The sequence below is a fragment of the Trichinella spiralis genome (assembly GCF_000181795.1).
Source record: "Trichinella spiralis strain ISS 195 chromosome Unknown Scfld1, whole genome shotgun sequence".
Classification (NCBI taxonomy): Eukaryota; Metazoa; Nematoda; class Enoplea; order Trichinellida; family Trichinellidae; genus Trichinella; species Trichinella spiralis.
The window spans coordinates 92103-109618 of NW_003526940.1; the positions used below are offsets into that span (position 1 = coordinate 92103).

Consider the following 17516-nt stretch of genomic DNA (forward strand, 5'->3'; position numbering starts at 1 on the left):
ACGTTTTCATTGCTGTTGCTAACTTCGACGAAATCAATTTTTTGAAAATAATATTTAAACAAATAACACGTATGTGTATGTATAAAGTAGTAGTCGTGGGATTTCTTTTTTCTTTGTATTGAAGGCGTTTTCCATCTGACCCTTTGCGTATTTCTTTCAGTTTGTGATTGAGTGGAACGTATTATATTTATTTCTTCTCATTTTCTTTTGTCTTTTGTTTTCATGACAGCGTAATTTTTTCTCCTATTTGGTCATCTTTTTATTTTTTTATCATCGTGTCACTAAAAATCAGGTTATCTGTGATGGGCTATAATTTGGGTTGGTCAATGGAATCAGGTTAGCTTTGTTTTTCTGCTCGGTTTCATTGTTTCTTTCGGGCTTAGTCCATGGAGAAGGGTCAAGTGGCGCAATCGGCCGATTGTGCCCGAATCTGTTGTGTGTGTGTGCACATGGAGCGCAGAACGACGATGATGGTTCCGCCGGCAATTGGGTCGGGTTAGATTAGCCTAAAGGGGGCACACACACACACTGTGAACACAGAGGAGAGAGAGAGAGACTTATTTTTCTCGGCCATTGGTCTGTTTTGCAGCCCTGCTCTACACTGCTGACCAACTGTTCGGTTTGGGATTTTTTCATTCATATTCATTCGACCTCTGCCCGGTCGCTTGCTTCGAATCTTTCCTCTCTCAGTCAGTCTGTCTTTCTCAATCACTGCACACCTCAACGTCTATATCGTCTTGCTATCTTTGACGAATCTATTCTTTTTTAAATTTTTTTTGCTTTTTCTGGCATTGTCCAATTTCTACTACTCGCTGTGTACCATCACAATGTTAACGCATAGAAAATATTCGGTAAGAATTTTTTGTTTTTTATTTTTTAGCAGGAGGGATAGCATGATTTCCGGGATTCAGTTTGCCGTCGAACAGCAGCAGCTCAGTTCAGTTGCAGAGATAGATATACGTCGTCGTCATTTGACGTAACAAACTATTGAAAAGCGGCTACATTACACACGCGCTTGATGGGTTGGTTGGTAATGTTGTTTGTTCTAGGTTTTTTCATTTCAAACGATTTCTCGTTTCAGTTAACTATTCTCTGCTGACGTCGGGTTCTTTTTTTAATTTTCACTCTTCACAAGTGTCAATGAATGAGAATATACTTTTTCTTCGAAAGAAAAAACAGCATAATTAATTTAAAATTACATTTCAACACATCGATATGAGTCGGCTTGTTGTGAAAAGGGGAGTGAGAAGAAAAAAGGAAGTTCGCCTATATGCGACGACTATGAGAATATATTTTATATTATACACGTGCGCGCTTGGGAATGATTTATTATAATGAGGTCAATGAGCAGAATTGAATGCACACACACCGCAGCGCCTGTTGCTTGACTGCTTGCTTTTTCTTTGCAGCTTTAAGCTTTCTCATTGCAAAGCGAAGCTGTTCTCCCCCCCCCCTCCAGTATAATAGGCCAGCAATAACGCTGCCGTAGCAGCATCAATAGTCTATGTATATAGTGGTACTGCTACTGGCAGTAATTGCAGCAATCGTAAAATTAGTAACAGATGTTGCAACGGAGAGAGAATAGTGCGGTGTTGGCGATTTTTCTTCTTATGGCTGCATCATACGCCTCGTCTCTGTGTCTATCTGTCATCCGTATCTTTTCGAAAGTGTTTTCTTCTCTTTATTTGCAATACAACATTTGAACGACAAATCAAGACCAACCCCTTCGAAACGATAGTAAACATGCAATAGAACAAATCCACTTTGGACAATTGGCCACAATCGTAATGACGTCGTTTGTTGGTTTTTAATTTTGTTGTTGTTAATGATGAAAAATTGAAATCATTTAAAAAATATATATACTAATCAACCTCCTCTTGAATTGTCGAGCCGAAAAGTATTGTTGAAAAAAGCGATCGTTCCAATGCGCATGCCCTTGTCGCTTTGCAGGAGAAATTGTCTTGCAACTAGATTTTTCAAGGCAGTCATGTGCTTGTAAACAGGACTCTCATACGACAATTGTGTTTTCTCAACTTTATTTGCTGTAAAAAGAATTTTTTTTCATTCTTCATTTTTTACAAGATATACATTATTTGCAAGAAAAAAACAATAATATTTATTTTGTTGTTGAGTTGATAAAGGTGGGTTATTTTTTAAAATTTATTTTGTCGCGTTTTATTTCCGTTTTTCCATTGAATCGTCATTTCGGTTTGCAAAGAAAATCTTGCTTGCTTGCTTTTGACATATTGATTCTTACGATCTGTATTTGCTTGTGCTGGCTGCAGTCTGCATAAAATGACAATCGATTGCGTGCGATTTCATTTCGGTAAACGAGTTTTTCTCGAACATTGCCTGTTTCTTCAACCGCTACTCCGGCTTGCTGGCTGGCTGATCAGAAGCGAGCACAAACACTTTTATAGAATAATAATAATAATAATAGCAGCAGCAGCATCGAATTGCAATCGCAGAAGAGAAAAATATAATACTAGGCGGTGGCGGCCCATTTCTTTTTCTACTTTTGCTTGATGATCATCATGATAATTGTGGTGAACTTCTTTGACCTTATGGCTTTGGATTCTGCATTGTAATTGCGGCCAACGGATCAAATTTCTATCTTTCTGCTGATAAACGGAGCAGTGATGCCAAAAAAAAAGTGTACTGGTATTCATTCAATCATTCATTTGCTTTGTTTTTCCTCTTCTCTCTTGCCCTTGATTACAAAGATTGAGGTAATTCCTGCTCTGTTTGTTCAAGCGAGTGCAACCGAGAAGCAGCCAATCAACGCGTACTTTCTTTCTATCTCGATCTCTCAGCACACACACACACGATTGCCCTCGTTTGAAGCTTGTCTGATCTGTTGATGAAGGTCATCTCTACAGTATTCCATTCAGAGAGAAAGAGCGAGAGAGAGCTGTTGTTTTGTCATCTTTCTCTCATTCTGCATTCACACATGTCACACGGTCGGTCGTTGTTCGACAGTAGATTTTTTTCCATTTTCATTTTTTTGCTCTTCTCATCTGCAAACTTTGCGCGCATGCTATTTTATTTATTCACATTTTATACTATCGAGAGAATAAGAATTAGTCAAATTGTTGCTGCTGCCGTCGCGAATCATCATCACATACCCCTACATGCATCATCGTTGTGCACTGCTTTTTCCATTGGCACAAAGCGTTTCAATTCGTTTTTTTTCTTCTAATTTTTTTTTCTTTTTTAGCGAGTACCGGTCCAATGTCAGATTCCTATTTGCCTGCTCAAGTATAATGTGGAATATTGACGGAGGAAACAACAGCGGAACTGGGAATCCTCTGTTTACTGAAAATTTAGATCCAAATACTTCTTCTTCTTCATCCTCTTCTTCTTCTTCTTCTTCTGTTTGGAGTAACGTGAACAGCAGCAATCCAAATAATAATAGTAACAATCTTTTGATATCTGGCAGTTCATCGTCTAGTGTAAAAAGTAATCCATCATCAGTGATCATCATCATCATTGTGTTTTTTTGACTTCTTTTTTTCCCTTTGTTTCAGATTCTTCCAAAAACGCTTGGGACCCTAGCAGTTCTACCTCCGCTTCTAATTGGAAAAACTCAGGTCCTACTGGTAGTGTTGGTGGCAGCTCCGACTGGTGCGGAGTCGTGAAAGCAAGTGCGGACGTCAACAATTCTGCTTGGTCTCAAAGTCGAACGACCCAAGTAAGCGAAAAAAGAATACCTTTCACCCTTTATTTTTGTTCTCTCTCTTATTGTATTGTTGTTTTCTTCTTTTCAGGGCGAAAATAGCCAATCTGTGTGCAGCAGCAGTTGGTCGGAAATTGCAAGAAAAAGCATCAATACTGCTCCTCCTGCACAATCAAATCCAATTGGTAGCGTAATAAACCCTGCGAAAGACTGCAATTACGAAATGGGCACAGGAAATTGGGGAAAACCTGTAGATCAGGGAACACCGTGGGATGTTGGTAATGCTGGTAGCAGCAATAACAGCAATGGCGGCGGCAATGATCCAGGTACTTGTTATTTTTTTTCTGTATTTCCTTTTACTTTTTTTAATATAATTTTTTTGTTCTTTTCAGCTAATGCTGGAGGACGACGAACGGATGACGAATCTTTGGTGGCATCTTCAAGTTGGGGTAGCAGACCGGCAGCACGTGAACCGGCCTGGAATACTTCTAACAATTCAAGCGGTGGCAATAATAACAACAACAGCAGCAGCAGCAATAATAATAATAATAATAATAGCAGCAATAACACCAACAACAGTATGTTCTGGAAGCCTCCCACTGATAAAGAACAACAGTGGGCTGCTCCACCATTACCGCCACCACCACCACCACGTACATCAGGTGGATGGGAAGATGTTCCAGTAAGTGTTTGTTTGTTGTTGGAGTGAAGAGAAAGAATTTTAAATTGTTTTTTATTTTAGATTTAGTTAGTGAAATAATATTTTTCGAAAGCAATTTGACTTTTCCAGATTCAGATGATGATTGTTGTTTTTACATTTCAGAGTACTAGTACTTCACGAAATAACGCCTGGAACAGTCAAGAAGGGGCACCGAATAACAACGGAAACAACAACAACAATAACAACAACAATGGCAACAGCAGCAACAACAATAACAACAACGCTAACAATAACGGTAACAACAACAACAACAACAATAGCAACATTTGGAATGGCCCGCCACTGGCACAAGGTAAGTGTTGTATATTTTGCATTGATTAATTGAACTCATTGCGTTTACTTTACAGATAGCAGCATGATATGGAATAATCCATATCCGAAGAAAAATACAATGCCGGATAAAGGTACTGCCATATGGGGCGATCCCGCCGCTCAAGGTGAGATTAAGCGCTGGAAAAACAGTAATGAGGATGCCAATTCGGTGAGCACTCCTCCAAATCCAGCTCCATCTACTTCTGCCGGCGCTCCTTCCACAAGTTCTAAGGTGGCTATTCTGCCGAATGCCGGTAGCGTTTGGAAAGATTCTCCAATCGCTCCACAACCAGTTAAACCTCTGAACGGTTGGGGTACTACTGGTATGAACAGCCCGTATGGTGGTTTGAACGCTACTGGGTAATTTCTTTTTCTTTTTTTTGAAATAAAACTAACAATAATATACTAATGGTTTTGTTTCTAGTGCACTGGACGCCAGTTCATCGTGGATGAACGACGCAGCCGCTGCCGGTGGGCAGGTTTGGAATAATGATGCTGCATCTGCGAAAGTATGGAGAAAAGTTTTTTTTTTATTCGTTTCGTTTAAGCACCACCACCACATTTATATATTGTATTATTTTTATTGTTCATTTTAGCCTGGCACCAGTAGGCAAGATGTTGGCAATCGTCGCAACGTTGATTCGAATCTCGTTGGCGATGACATATTTGCTAGCCATATGATACCTGGTCCGAGCACAAATTGCGATAATAGCATGGTGAGTTTTAACGGTTTTTTAATGTAAATGTTTATTATTTAAAAAAACACCGGTGGAGGGTGTACAGTGCATGAGGAGAGTTGCTGTGGCAGCAGTGGATTGATTTGACACTGATACTTAAGAAGTTTTTTTTTTATTTCGTAAACTTTGAGATAGAGAGTTAGTTTATTAATTGGAGAATGCGTAAGAGAAAAATCCAAGTCTCTTAAGGGTTTTTTTGCCCATTGGTTCGGTTAGGAACGTGTGTGTGTGTGTGTGTGACTTGATTTGCTCGTTTGTGGTAAATTTGCCCCTTAGTACGGTCGCTATGGTCGCTGCTGCTCTTTAGGCTTTGGCGCACCAAGTAGCGGAGAAGCTCAATATAGCCATGAGGACCGGACACATAGACAGTACTATTTTAAATCAACCGCTGCCGCAAGAAACTTTACTTAAGTTGAGACAGCTGCTACAGTGTATAACGAAATTGGAACAGTCGAAAATCGAGCTTCAACACTTGCAGACGTTGGAACATAACGGGACGTTGAACGCCTCTCAGCAACAAGAATACCGGCGCCTGGCCGGTGAGGTGAATCAGCTTCGACTGACCGCGCGAAATTTGCGCAGTCAGTTCAGCGCCGCGCAACAAACTTCACTGAGGAAAAACACCTCATCCAACGATGTAACTTTCGGCTGTTCCATGCCAACATCAGATTTACCAAATCAGTCAAAATTAATGGTCAGTTTTTCTTAAAAAAATATTACGTATACGTGAATCGACGAATATTGTTTTTTGATTAATAATAATATTTTTTTTTGATTTTTCAGCAGTGGAAACATGGCCCGTTGAATCCATTGAATATGTATTTGAGTACCGATCGTAAACCGATTTATATTAATGGCGGCGATTGTGCTGCTGCCATTTCCGCCACCGCCTCTACGAGCAAACAGTTTGGCGTTTTTGACATGACTGCTGGCAGTAGTAGTAGTGATCCGTGGTCGAATACCAAGCGACAGTCTGGTTTCGAATGGCCAATCGATTCTTTCATGAAAACCGGCGACATGAAAGATCTGAGAAGCAGTATTTTTCCCAGTGCTGCTGCTGCCTACGGAACTTTGGAAGATGCTGTTGCGGCCGTTGTCAGTCAATCGGATAAAAATGGAATAATCGGCCGTCACATGTCTCTCGACATGAGCCTGGCTAGTTCAATGCCCGGCACCAGCGGCGCGCACACTTTTGGCACGGGTATTATTGGAATTGACGATGGACCGCCTGAATTTCGACCAGGCCAAAAATGGGAATGGCGAGATCCGAAAGAGGTGGCCGACGACCCGAACGCTACGCCAGGTAGTGTCAAGACCAGTTCAATCGGTTTGGGCCGTTTTGGTCACGATCTGAAACCGACCTATCAAGCTGGACCTTCTACCAGCGGTTTTGCCCACGGCGCCTATTCCATGCCCAGCACCTCTTTGCTGTCCGCCATCACAACACCGACCAAAAGCTGTATCGACCCGACGATCTCGAGCATCAGTCCCAACTATGCGACCGACAGTTGGTCCGCAAAATCATTCCGACCGATAATGCAGACGACGACTAGTTCCGCTGCCTATTCTCCATTCAGTGCGAAATCTCCGTCTCGTGTCATGCCGTATGCTGCTGCTGCTGCTGCTGCTGCTGCACCAGCAGCAACACCAATAACAACAGCTCCACAATATGCTTCTTCTTCATCATCAATCCCGTCGACATCTTGTGGACTGCAATGGATTGTGCTTATGCATTTAACTCAGCAAACGGTGCGTTCAGCTCCAACAATACCACGTTGAGCACAAACTTTTTCCAACCTTTTTATTGAATAGTAATAATAATTCATTTTTTTTTTCATTTCAGATGGATGAACAAACATTGCAATACCTGTTCAATCGAGTTGGACCAGTACAAGCTTTTGTTTTTCCTCCGGGTTCTGGATTCGCTGCTGTCAAATTCAAAGACGTTTCAGCAGAAAAAGCTTTCGCTCGCCTGCAACAGGATTGCTCAGTTTACTCAAACGGTATATCCTTTTCTTTTTACTTCATCATCTCATATCATCTATCTCGAAACTCATTTTATTATTTAGATCGTTTTTTTGTTCACGTTTCAGGGTTAGTTATTTACATAGCCAAAGACAATGAAGTTGAGCGATTGCTTCAGTCGACAAAGAACTGTCAGATGTTTGGTCCACCAGGATCATTGCCACCCCCGCCACCTGGAATAGTTTGGGATATGCCACCCCCACCCCCACCAAATACCCAATGGACGCCTGCTGGGCCGCCACACCCATTTGCTCCCCCTCCGCCACCGCCACCGCCGGGACAAATGCCTTTGCCAGAGCAATTGGCAGCGATGGGTCACCCGCCTAACACAGTCTACGGGGACACTTATTACAATATGGACAGTCGCCACCCAACATTCTGAAAAGTGCATTAATGTTGCGTGTAAAAGTGGTGCGCTTTTTTTTCTTTTTTTTTCTTTTTTTTCCTACTATTTTGGGTGCATCTGTAAGTCATAATCGATCTATAGATATTCGTATTCAATATTTACCCGAGCACCTCAGTATTATCCATTATTCAGGTTGTTCCATTTACCAAAGCGGCCTCGTTTGAGTGTGGTCATTTGCTGGTAGAATCGGCTTTGCTTGACAAAAAAAATTTCATATAATAGGAAAGGTTTAAAAAAAAATTATTTTTTGCTGCTTATTCAGGAAAAAGTCAACAGTAAGTCGTTTTCTGACCATACTCGGATGTTTTCTCGTATGCCGCTAAATATGAAAAAGCAAAAAAAAACACTAATCAAATATTACGGTTCCATATGTTGTATTATTCTATTGCTCTTGTTTGATGCGTCCTTCTTTTTTTCCATGAAATCAGTTAGCTATATTTGTACACAATTATTGCATATTTTGCAATTTTTGTGTTCTGCCTTGTACAACCTCTTAAAGATGAATTGTTTGTTTTGGTATCATTATTTACCCATTTAAAAATGATATACGCCACCAATATATTTGAAATATTGCATTTTTTTGTTCGTGTATACCATTTTGAATTGTTGGCGTATTGTTTTTTTTTTAATTTTTTTAATATCTACTTGCCCATTTTCGTCTGTCATCATTTTTATACGATCGATTCTCGAGCAAAAGTGTATTTTCTTTTCTCTAACATATTGATGGATATTTTTCCATACAACTCAGCGCGAAAAACACTTTTCACTGCTCTCTTTCTCTCTCTTAATAATTCCTCTTTATTATTATTCGTCTGCGTGGAGTGTTTTGCTGCTTCTCATTGCTCGCTGTTTGTTCTCTTCTCATTGATGACGATGTGTCGTAGGTTAAAAGGATATTTCTGATTGTGATTTCCTCGATTGCTTTTTCTCCATTCTGAATTCCATTGTCTCTATATCCTTTTCCTTTTTTAAAAAATTTTTTCTCTTTTGTTCACTGGCGCTTGTCCGCGTGTGCCAAAAAAAGGAATAAGGTCGAGAAAACATTTGATTGACGCTTTTTCATTTTGAAAGCACAAAAATTCGGGATGCTTTTAATAAAAGCACGCGGTTGCTGCTTTAAAAAAGTATGCAACGTTTGTCTGTCGTCGTCTAACCCCTCAAGTATTCTTTATTCTTCTTCTTCTTCTTGGGTTAACAGTGACAAAAATTGTGCAGGAATTTCTGAAAGTGCTAGAAATAATACATATTGAAAATGGGTTTCTCTTTTTTGCGAAATGAGAAATTGAAGTCAGTCTTTCCACTTAAAAAAATTACACACTTCTTCGCTTGTTGCTTTTTTTTTGTTTTGTTGTTGTCTCTTGATTTCGTCTCTTTAGCCAAAGATCAATTTCGCTTGGTTTTTCATGCGTGGTGTTCGTCGTTTGCTTGCTTGCTATACTCTACTACTACTACTACTAATCGTGTACAAAATCATCACCATCGTGTATCATCGTCATCATCATCGTGCTGATGATGATAATTTTATACAACTTTTTGATTTTTATTACCTTTTTTTACATTTTTTATTTCCATTTCAACAACAAACAAGAAAATAGACCAAACAACAAAACATGTTCAACAAAAAATTCTTCAATTTGCCAGGCGAGATTGCAACGGGCTATTATAAAATTATCTCTTTTCAGAAACAATATATATATATATTGTTTTTTCCTATAGAACGTGTTTATTGTCCATGGGTTTATGTGCGTGTGCATCTATAAGCATGGGTTTTGTGCATGTGTATTTATTTATTTATGCTTGTTTATTATAAATTTTATTATATGGAAAGAATGACGACTTTTGTGTTGTGAACTGTTGGAGATGGTTTTTTTTTTTACCAGCGAAGCAAGCTTCTCCTTCCACGGTCTGGCTTTCGTCGAGTTTTTTTTACCATCCTCTGCCTCAGTTGCTCAATTGGTCAGTCAATCGTGTCGGTAAAAAATGAAGATTTATTTTTGCCTACTTAGTTGGTAGCATGTTTTCATTCTTAACATCTGAAATTTTCACCATTTGAAACGAAGAAGAAGTTATCGTGTGTGTTTTCTCTTCTGACAACATCTAGCCCACACACACATCCATCTGACGATGCTTCTTCTTATTCTTTCTTACAACCGATACTCTTCATTTTTTTGATGTCTCTTTAAGCCGACCGTTTTATATTTTATTCCAAAACCTGTGCTTGCATTAATTTAGAAAACTTTCCAAAAAAATACATATAATCTCATTTACTGCTTTTTTCCATACTACTACTACTACTCCATATATACACTATAACGCTGAAGGACAGTGGCTTTTTGTATTCGCAGAACCATCTATCTATGCACGGCTGTGATGTTCTTGTTTTATTTTTTTTGTTTTGTTTTGTTTTGATTCCATCATCGTTCGGAATGTGGCTTTTTCTTCATTGCTGGTATTATGTTGTCATCAGGAGTGCCGTGCTTTCATTTCGAGGTCGACTGATTGTGAATGTGCACGTTATACATACATATATATATATGTTATTTATTTATTTCTATTACTCACTACTGCTACGACAACTACTGTATGTTTTGCTCACTCTACTCTCCAACAACATATGTGTAGCATACGCGCTTTAACAAAAAAAAATTTCTCCAAAATTACCTTTCTTCCTTGCCTGCATTATTTGAAATATTACTTTCTTTTTTCTATGTCGTCTTTTTATATATGCTGGTTTATGGAAAGCTTTTATGGATGAATTTTCACCGACTGATGATTGATTGTTCGATTCACTGTGATATATCAGTTGATTTGTCTCTCGTTGGTGAACTTTCTATGAACCACATAGCAGATAGAGATGGGAAAAATTGGAAAAATAGCAATCATTCATTCACATACAAAATACTGGTCGTTGATTTCGACATTTCGACAATTTTTGTCGAGCTGTGCGAAAATTTCATTCAGCCTTCTGTTTTCGCAACAGCAAAAATGAGAAATGTTTCTTTTTTGCCTGTAAGCATTTGTTGCATGTGATGACATTTTTTTTTGTTTTGTGCAATGTTCGAGGCACAAGCGGGCTTTTTTCTCTCTTTCCATCCCAATTCTCTTGTCATTGCTCTGGATCTTGAAATCCTCCAAATGTGTTATATGATCGATTATAGCATTGTCTCTCATGCACACTCTTCTTCGACATTTTCGAAGAGCTTCTGCGCAAGCCTGATCATTTTTGATCTGAACTGATCTGATCTGATTTGATTGTTTCTTACTACGCCTTTTTCGTTGCTCAGCTGCTACAAAGGCATTAAAAACAAGTCATGGCTTCAAACTCATTTCTCTTTTTTTCTTTCTCTCTCTCTCTTCATCGTCAATATTGTCTATTCTATTCCTGCACAACTGTACGACGACAGACAATTTTGAACACTTTGTGCTACTGTAAGTGGATTTACCAAGTAAATCTGCTTTTGCTTTCGCGTGTATATTTTATACGAGGAAGGCAAGCTTTTTCCAATTTTTTCAATTCCTGTCTCTCTTTATCCGGGTGTTCTTCTTCTTATCATTTTTCATTTTTAATACATCGATCAGTCAGCATTTTGTTGTTTTGTTTTGTTTTGTTTTTTTTTAATTTTCTTCTTCTCAATGAAGAGATTCTTCTTGAACGATCACGATCTGGGAGATTGGATTGGAAATTTTTGTAAGAAACTCTTGCTTGAATGACGGTTTTTCCAATCCGATGGTTTATGACGGTTTGGTGGTAGGTAGTTACCTTTTAGTATCATCATCATCGAGCATAATTATTATTGAGTTTATTTTTTTTTTCTTCTTTATGTTCTTTTTTTGGTTTCACTTTTTCTACACTTCTCTACATGCTGGGGAGACCCGTGTGAATTGTGAAATGAGACGGGCAGTGTACTTTTTGTCTTCTTCTTCTTCCTCTTTATTTTTTCTTTATTTTTTATGTTTCTTCGTTTGACAGCAGCTTTGGTGGTGAAAGGTGGCCTATGGCTAAGCTTGTCTGTCTGTTTCTGTGGTAACATCAATGCTGGTTTATTTTGTTGGTGGGTTTCGTTCGAGAAATTTTCTTCAAATTTTTTTTTATTGTTTTGCTTTTTTTATTTTATTTTTACTGTAAATTCCCCTTTTCCTCCTACTCCTCCTTTTCCTTCCCCTCCCTCCTCCTCCTCCTTCCCCTCCCTACCATCCCCTGCCCTTCTTGTGCATATATATCTCATCATCATTGTGATAATATTCATTGGCTGGCTGCCTGATTGATTGAAAGTATCATTGTTGTTTTACAAATTTATGTCTGTGCGTTGTTTTTTTTATTGAGTGTGATGTTGTATCATCACTTTGAATATGCGTGCACATCAGTCACACATTTGGCCACATATTTTTGTCGAGGCCTCGAAATGTTGTTGCCACTGTTTTCCTTTTAGCTTTTGAATGAGTGAATTAGTCTATCAAGTTTTGTGATTTGAAAAAAATACAAAAAAATAAACATATATATATATATACATATGCGTTGTTATGAATTTGTTTACTTCTATTTAAAAGCAAAACAAAAATATATATATATATGTATAATATGTATGCGCTTATAATAAGAATTATTTGTTCGACGTTAAAAGTTGACCAACAAGTCAAATCATAATATCGTTATTCTTCACCAAGCAAGCTCGACAACAGAACCGAACGGATCAATGGAATGTGAGAAGCGAATCTTTGGTTTTATTTATTTCTCGTCCTGGTGAATGGATGGATGATCACTTCTTCCTTATGCAAATGATGCACAGGTATACAGAGTGTTAATAATACGGCAGTGTGGCAAGCAGTTGTTGTTGTTCGAATTATTCGCAATGTCGAGTTATATACCGTGTCATCGCAAGCTTTGTACCACTTTCAGCAAAAGTTTCAGCAGCTGTTCTTCACGTTCCGCTTTGTTCAAAATGTACGGCGTTGTGGTACCGTTCCTGCAATTGTTTCTCATATATAAATACAGTACACTTGACTTTTGTATATTTTCCAAATGAGAAGAATTTGAATTTAAAAATTTAAATAATTTTTTGAAAATTTCAGTAACAAATACCAACAACAACAACAACAACAAGAATCATGTAATAGAGAAAAAGTGAATATGATTCGACTATTGTTTTTTGATGCTTTTTCAGAAAAAAAACAAACATCCAACCAACAGAATAGCACTGCTTGATTGGTCGAATATAGTAGAGTATTTCTTTTTTTGGAATTTTCATTTATAACATAAAATTAATAATAGAGTGAATTTGGCGCACGACAATAAAAAAGGCAAGACAAGAAGCATTGCATTGTTAGACAACGTCCAGTTAGCGGAAATTTATTTATACACAATACAATTTGTATTAATGCTTTTTTTTGTTTAATCAAAAATGTTTATATTGCATAAAAAAACAAGTTGCGTTGTTTACTGATCAACAACACGAACATCTATCTATCTGATCTGATTCATTCAATGATGATAACACCGATTCTAGCAAATTTGTTCTGTCAGCATCATATTATTTATTTTTAATGTGATACAGTATAGTTGTTAAAATAAAAAAATGCAGGCAATTACAAAAAAGCAGAACAAAGTATAACTTTAACAGGTTTTTTTTGTTAAACTGCTTTTTACAAGATTATGTGATATTTCCATTAAGCATGACGTAATATTTTACAATCGTAGATGGACAAAATGATTGAAAAATGGCATGCATATATATATTTATTTATTTAAAATACAATTTCTTCTCATTCGTTGTAATGAAATTATTTTGTCTTAATGATCTTGAAATCACTCAGTCACTGAGACTATTTATTAATCGGTAATTATTACTTACTTTCACTTTCAGAATTGCTTTTTTGTTGCACTCGAGAAAAAACTTGCATGTTTATCGATTTTTTTCTTGAAATAATATTTAAAGTAGAATTTAATTTGTCCATTTACAATTTGTACAATTAAATTTAAATATAGTCAAGTAAAATAGTATTATTTATTATTTTTTTTACTATACCTATTATTTAACATGAACAACTGCTCGTTAATATGAACATTTAGTTGGTTATTCTATTAATTATGACTATTGTTGAAATAAAAATTGAAAAAGTGCTTTATAATTTCAATTTGATGATTTATTTATTATAGAAAATTTCATTTATTACAATTATTGCCCTTGTTATTATTTGCTTCATTTTTCTTGCCTAGTTTAAATTTTTTGTGTTGTATTTCAATCAATTAGTTAATACACTTTGTCTAATGTTCAATAATAATATTGCGTGCATAATTTTGAATTTTTTACAATTCATTCTAAAGTAAATGATGTAGTATATACCAAGTTGTACTCTGTTGTTTGCTATTGCTATGAAGTTGTGTTTTGAAGGTAATTTCAAATTGTAATTAAAATTAATTTAATAATATCCAAAATATGAAAGTTCAAAATAATTACTGACTTTGTTTTTGTATATCACTTGCTTCATGCTTAAAATTTACAAATGCAATTTAGTCGCATTTGAGTGTGAGTATATGAGTATGCCAAATATGTACTTACCAAAGGTCTAAACCGTAGGCGATGTTCTTTGTCGGCGCTTCAGACGGTTTGCCGTGGCCCGAGTGATGGGCAAGCAGTTGGTCACTAATTCCACTTCTCGGTCTTCTCACCCTAAAATATTACAGGGATGTTGTGTTCAGTAAACGAGATGGTGAACTCAGTTGAATGAATATTATTATTCAAATGAATATAAACAACAAACTAAATAATTATATTTACCTCTGTATGAGATTTGGTGAAGCGGTGGCGCAAAGTGTAGCTAAGGCTAAGACGGCCAAAAGTGAAAGCGTCAAGAAGGCCAGCAGGAACAGTTCAGCGTTTCGATAGTTCATCCATGTAAGCTTCGAGGTAGGTCGGCAAAGCACTGACTCGAAAACGGTCAGTCGAAGCACCTTTAGACTTTTGCCTGATTGTGCTTTAACCAATCGGGTTGTCACTTTTAATGACGTGTCGTCGGCTGTCACAACGGCCCCCGTGCAAATTGCCGGCTGACGGATGCTGTTGAGTAAACAGTTTTACATATCAAGAATATACACTGTTGGAGAAGTTCTTATTTGGACAAATTTCTGCAAAGCAGACTCTTACGCGGTCCACCCACTTGTCACCTTTCGAATGCTGGACCTCGGATATTTGTGAACAACTGCGGGATCCAGCTGCGGGGCATCTGTTTGCCTTGTACAAACAGGCAAACGCATTCCGCACATACCACCGCACCAAGTTTCGTGGGCTTCACAATCACACAAGAAAACAAGCAAAATTGACCAAAAACTGATTCATACCCTCTGTCTCTCTCTCTCTCTCTTTCTCCTTCCTCCCTTAGTTCCTCTGCCCCCTCTCAGCTTGATCGCTTACTTTCTTTGCCATACTATGCTGTTGATGTTTTCAGAAGAAAAATGAAAATGCAAAATTTTTCACTTCACACATGTATTCAATATTTTTTGTTATGCTTCTAAAAATTTTAACAAATTAAAATTCTATCCTGTCAAATCATATCAAATCCAACAAAAAATATGTGCGTGTATGATGCTTGATCATCATTTTCAATTTTATCATCGATTAACTAATAAAATGCTTCTAAGCATCTGATGGGGTTTTTTCTTTTTCTTTTTCATTAAGGAAAATACGTGAGATTAGTCAGATCGAATAACAAAACAGCAAATATCCCAGGCGATTTTTCAACCGGCTCAACAATAGCAGAGAACGCCTTGTTCGAGATTCAATCATGCTTAAATGTCAGCTAGACTATTTGATATTTTATTAGATGTTGTTAATTAAAATGCAACTGACGCGGACCGCAGAATGTGGCAATTCCATTGTGGACCATTTTTAAGTTACCTATCCCGCCCACCCCACTTGAACAGCTGATGTGAGTGAGCATTATTACAGCATTTCAATAATTTATCCGTTTCAAAATTAAGAAAATCAAATAAATGCGTGTTTTATTTTGCAGATAAATTTGGATACCGCCTCGCTGGAAAAGTTTAATTTGAAGCGGCAGCGTTAAATTAAGCGTGTGCGTACATGACCAGAAATATTGCCGGTGCACTTTACACAAGCTTTTCACATTCTCGCAATTTATTATTGTCACATTTACATACACATACACACACACAAAACCAGATACATTTCTAATTGCTTTGAAATATTATCTACAGTAAGCAATTATGACAAATGTCAGCTTCACATTTTGATGACAATTACGATTGTAGTGGATATGCGATTTATGATTTTTGATTGAACGGCGGAAAAGTATAAAAAATACACTCCTCACAACTGTTCAGTGACGTCGGATATTCTTTTTCCAACAGCACTTCTTACCGCAAACTGTGAACTGCACTTCAAGTAAAGGATATTAAAAATGAAAGCAAATTTTGTGCCTGCAGTAAAAACATGCACCACAATGCATGCTAATTGTAATTTCAGCAATAACTGAAATTACATGGGAAAAAATTCTCTTTTGTAAAATGAGCTACATCAAGCTTAATTGGTAAGACAAATTCCAGGCAATGGGCTTGGTATGTGCTTTTTCTTTTTCTTTCCTGCATTAACATTCAATTGATTTCAATTTCAAATGCCTGTGAATATTAAGTCATCAAAGGAAAAGAAAAGAACAAAAAATTCATCCTATCAAATAAGATTCATTCAATGAATTTATTGATTTCTACGATCATTCAACGTTTACTTACTTAATTTCTAAGCATATATAGAAAAAAGGAATTTACAATAAAATTATTAATTTTCTCATTTACACAATACATTGATTAACCACATGTGCTTTATTGTTCACACTTGAGTGAGTGAATATGCATATTTCAACCAATTTAAATGAATAAAACAATTTCAATTCATTGTTTCAAGATTCAATGCATGACGACGACATTGTTTATTGCACTGTATTAAGAAATTTGCACAGATTTATGGATTTTTAAAGTTGTCATTATCATTCAAAACCACTAAAAACTTTGCAAAAACAACATTGAATACGATCATCTTTATTTAATTTAACGTTATAAATAAGCAAAATAATTCCCGTGAAATTTAAATAAATCTTAAATTTGCACATAATATGTTCATTAACTTGCGTAGTAAATCGTAAATTACCGATGTATATATCTCTCTTTGTTCATTTGGATTTGAATTTTCTCGCTGCATACAGAAAGGCATTTCATATTTTACATGAAATATTTTGATTTTAATATCATCCAATAATCTGATAAAAGCTGAAATCAACAAAGTATACTAATACACATAAATGAAGGACAAAAAATTGAATTATTCAAAATATATCAACAAATTTGAAAATAATCAAACCGTACTCTTCATAATTCAACGATGGTGAATTAATTTATTATGAATTGCAAAATTTGAACAACTCCTTTGAAATTTAAATTATTTTATCTGGCGCAAGTGTTGCTTCTTGTTCTCTTTTTTCAAAGACTTTTTAGAAGATAGCATTAAAATGTTTGAGCAAACAAAATGAGTTTTAAAGAAGCAAAGTTCCACTAAATTTGACTGGTGATAAGGAAAAATATTTTATTTACGTAAACGTGTTGTTGTTGTTGATAAACTGCAGAGCAATTCC

At 36.7% G+C, this 17516-nt stretch overlaps 2 protein-coding genes across 2 annotated transcripts; one reads left to right on the plus strand and one right to left on the minus strand.

Moving 5' to 3' along the window:
* Positions 1-2295: 2295 nt before the first annotated feature.
* Positions 2296-7853, plus strand: Tsp_07090 (conserved hypothetical protein). Its single transcript, XM_003381364.1, has 11 exons — positions 2296-2326; positions 3528-3691; positions 3768-4002; positions 4069-4179; positions 4745-5069; positions 5134-5218; positions 5306-5425; positions 6230-7022; positions 7086-7195; positions 7290-7449; positions 7540-7853. The coding sequence occupies exons 1-11, from the start codon at positions 2296-2298 to the stop codon at positions 7851-7853; spliced, it is 2448 nt and encodes an 815-aa protein (XP_003381412.1).
* A 4894-nt stretch (positions 7854-12747) lies between these two features.
* Positions 12748-15129, minus strand: Tsp_07089 (hypothetical protein). Its single transcript, XM_003381365.1, has 4 exons — positions 15020-15129; positions 14654-14932; positions 14435-14545; positions 12748-12841 (listed from the first exon to the last, which is right to left on the minus strand). Exons 1-4 carry the CDS (start codon positions 15127-15129, stop codon positions 12748-12750), a joined length of 594 nt encoding a protein of 197 aa, XP_003381413.1.
* Positions 15130-17516: the final 2387 nt, after the last annotated feature.

Coding starts and splice junctions, on each gene's coding strand:
- Tsp_07089 (XM_003381365.1), bottom strand. CDS start 15,129: ATGCGTTTGCCTGTTTGTACAAGGCAAACAGATGCCCCGCAGCTGGAT. Junction 14,546..14,653: donor TCACCAAATCTCATACAGAG/GTAAATATAATT, acceptor GTAATATTTTAG/GGTGAGAAGACCGAGAAGTG. Junction 12,842..14,434: donor GCCTACGGTTTAGACCTTTG/GTAAGTACATAT, acceptor AAACAATTGCAG/GAACGGTACCACAACGCCGT.
- Tsp_07090 (XM_003381364.1), top strand. CDS start 2,296: ATGACAATCGATTGCGTGCGATTTCATTTCG. Junction 5,070..5,133: donor GGTGGTTTGAACGCTACTGG/GTAATTTCTTTT, acceptor TTTTGTTTCTAG/TGCACTGGACGCCAGTTCAT. Junction 5,426..6,229: donor CAAATTGCGATAATAGCATG/GTGAGTTTTAAC, acceptor TTGATTTTTCAG/CAGTGGAAACATGGCCCGTT.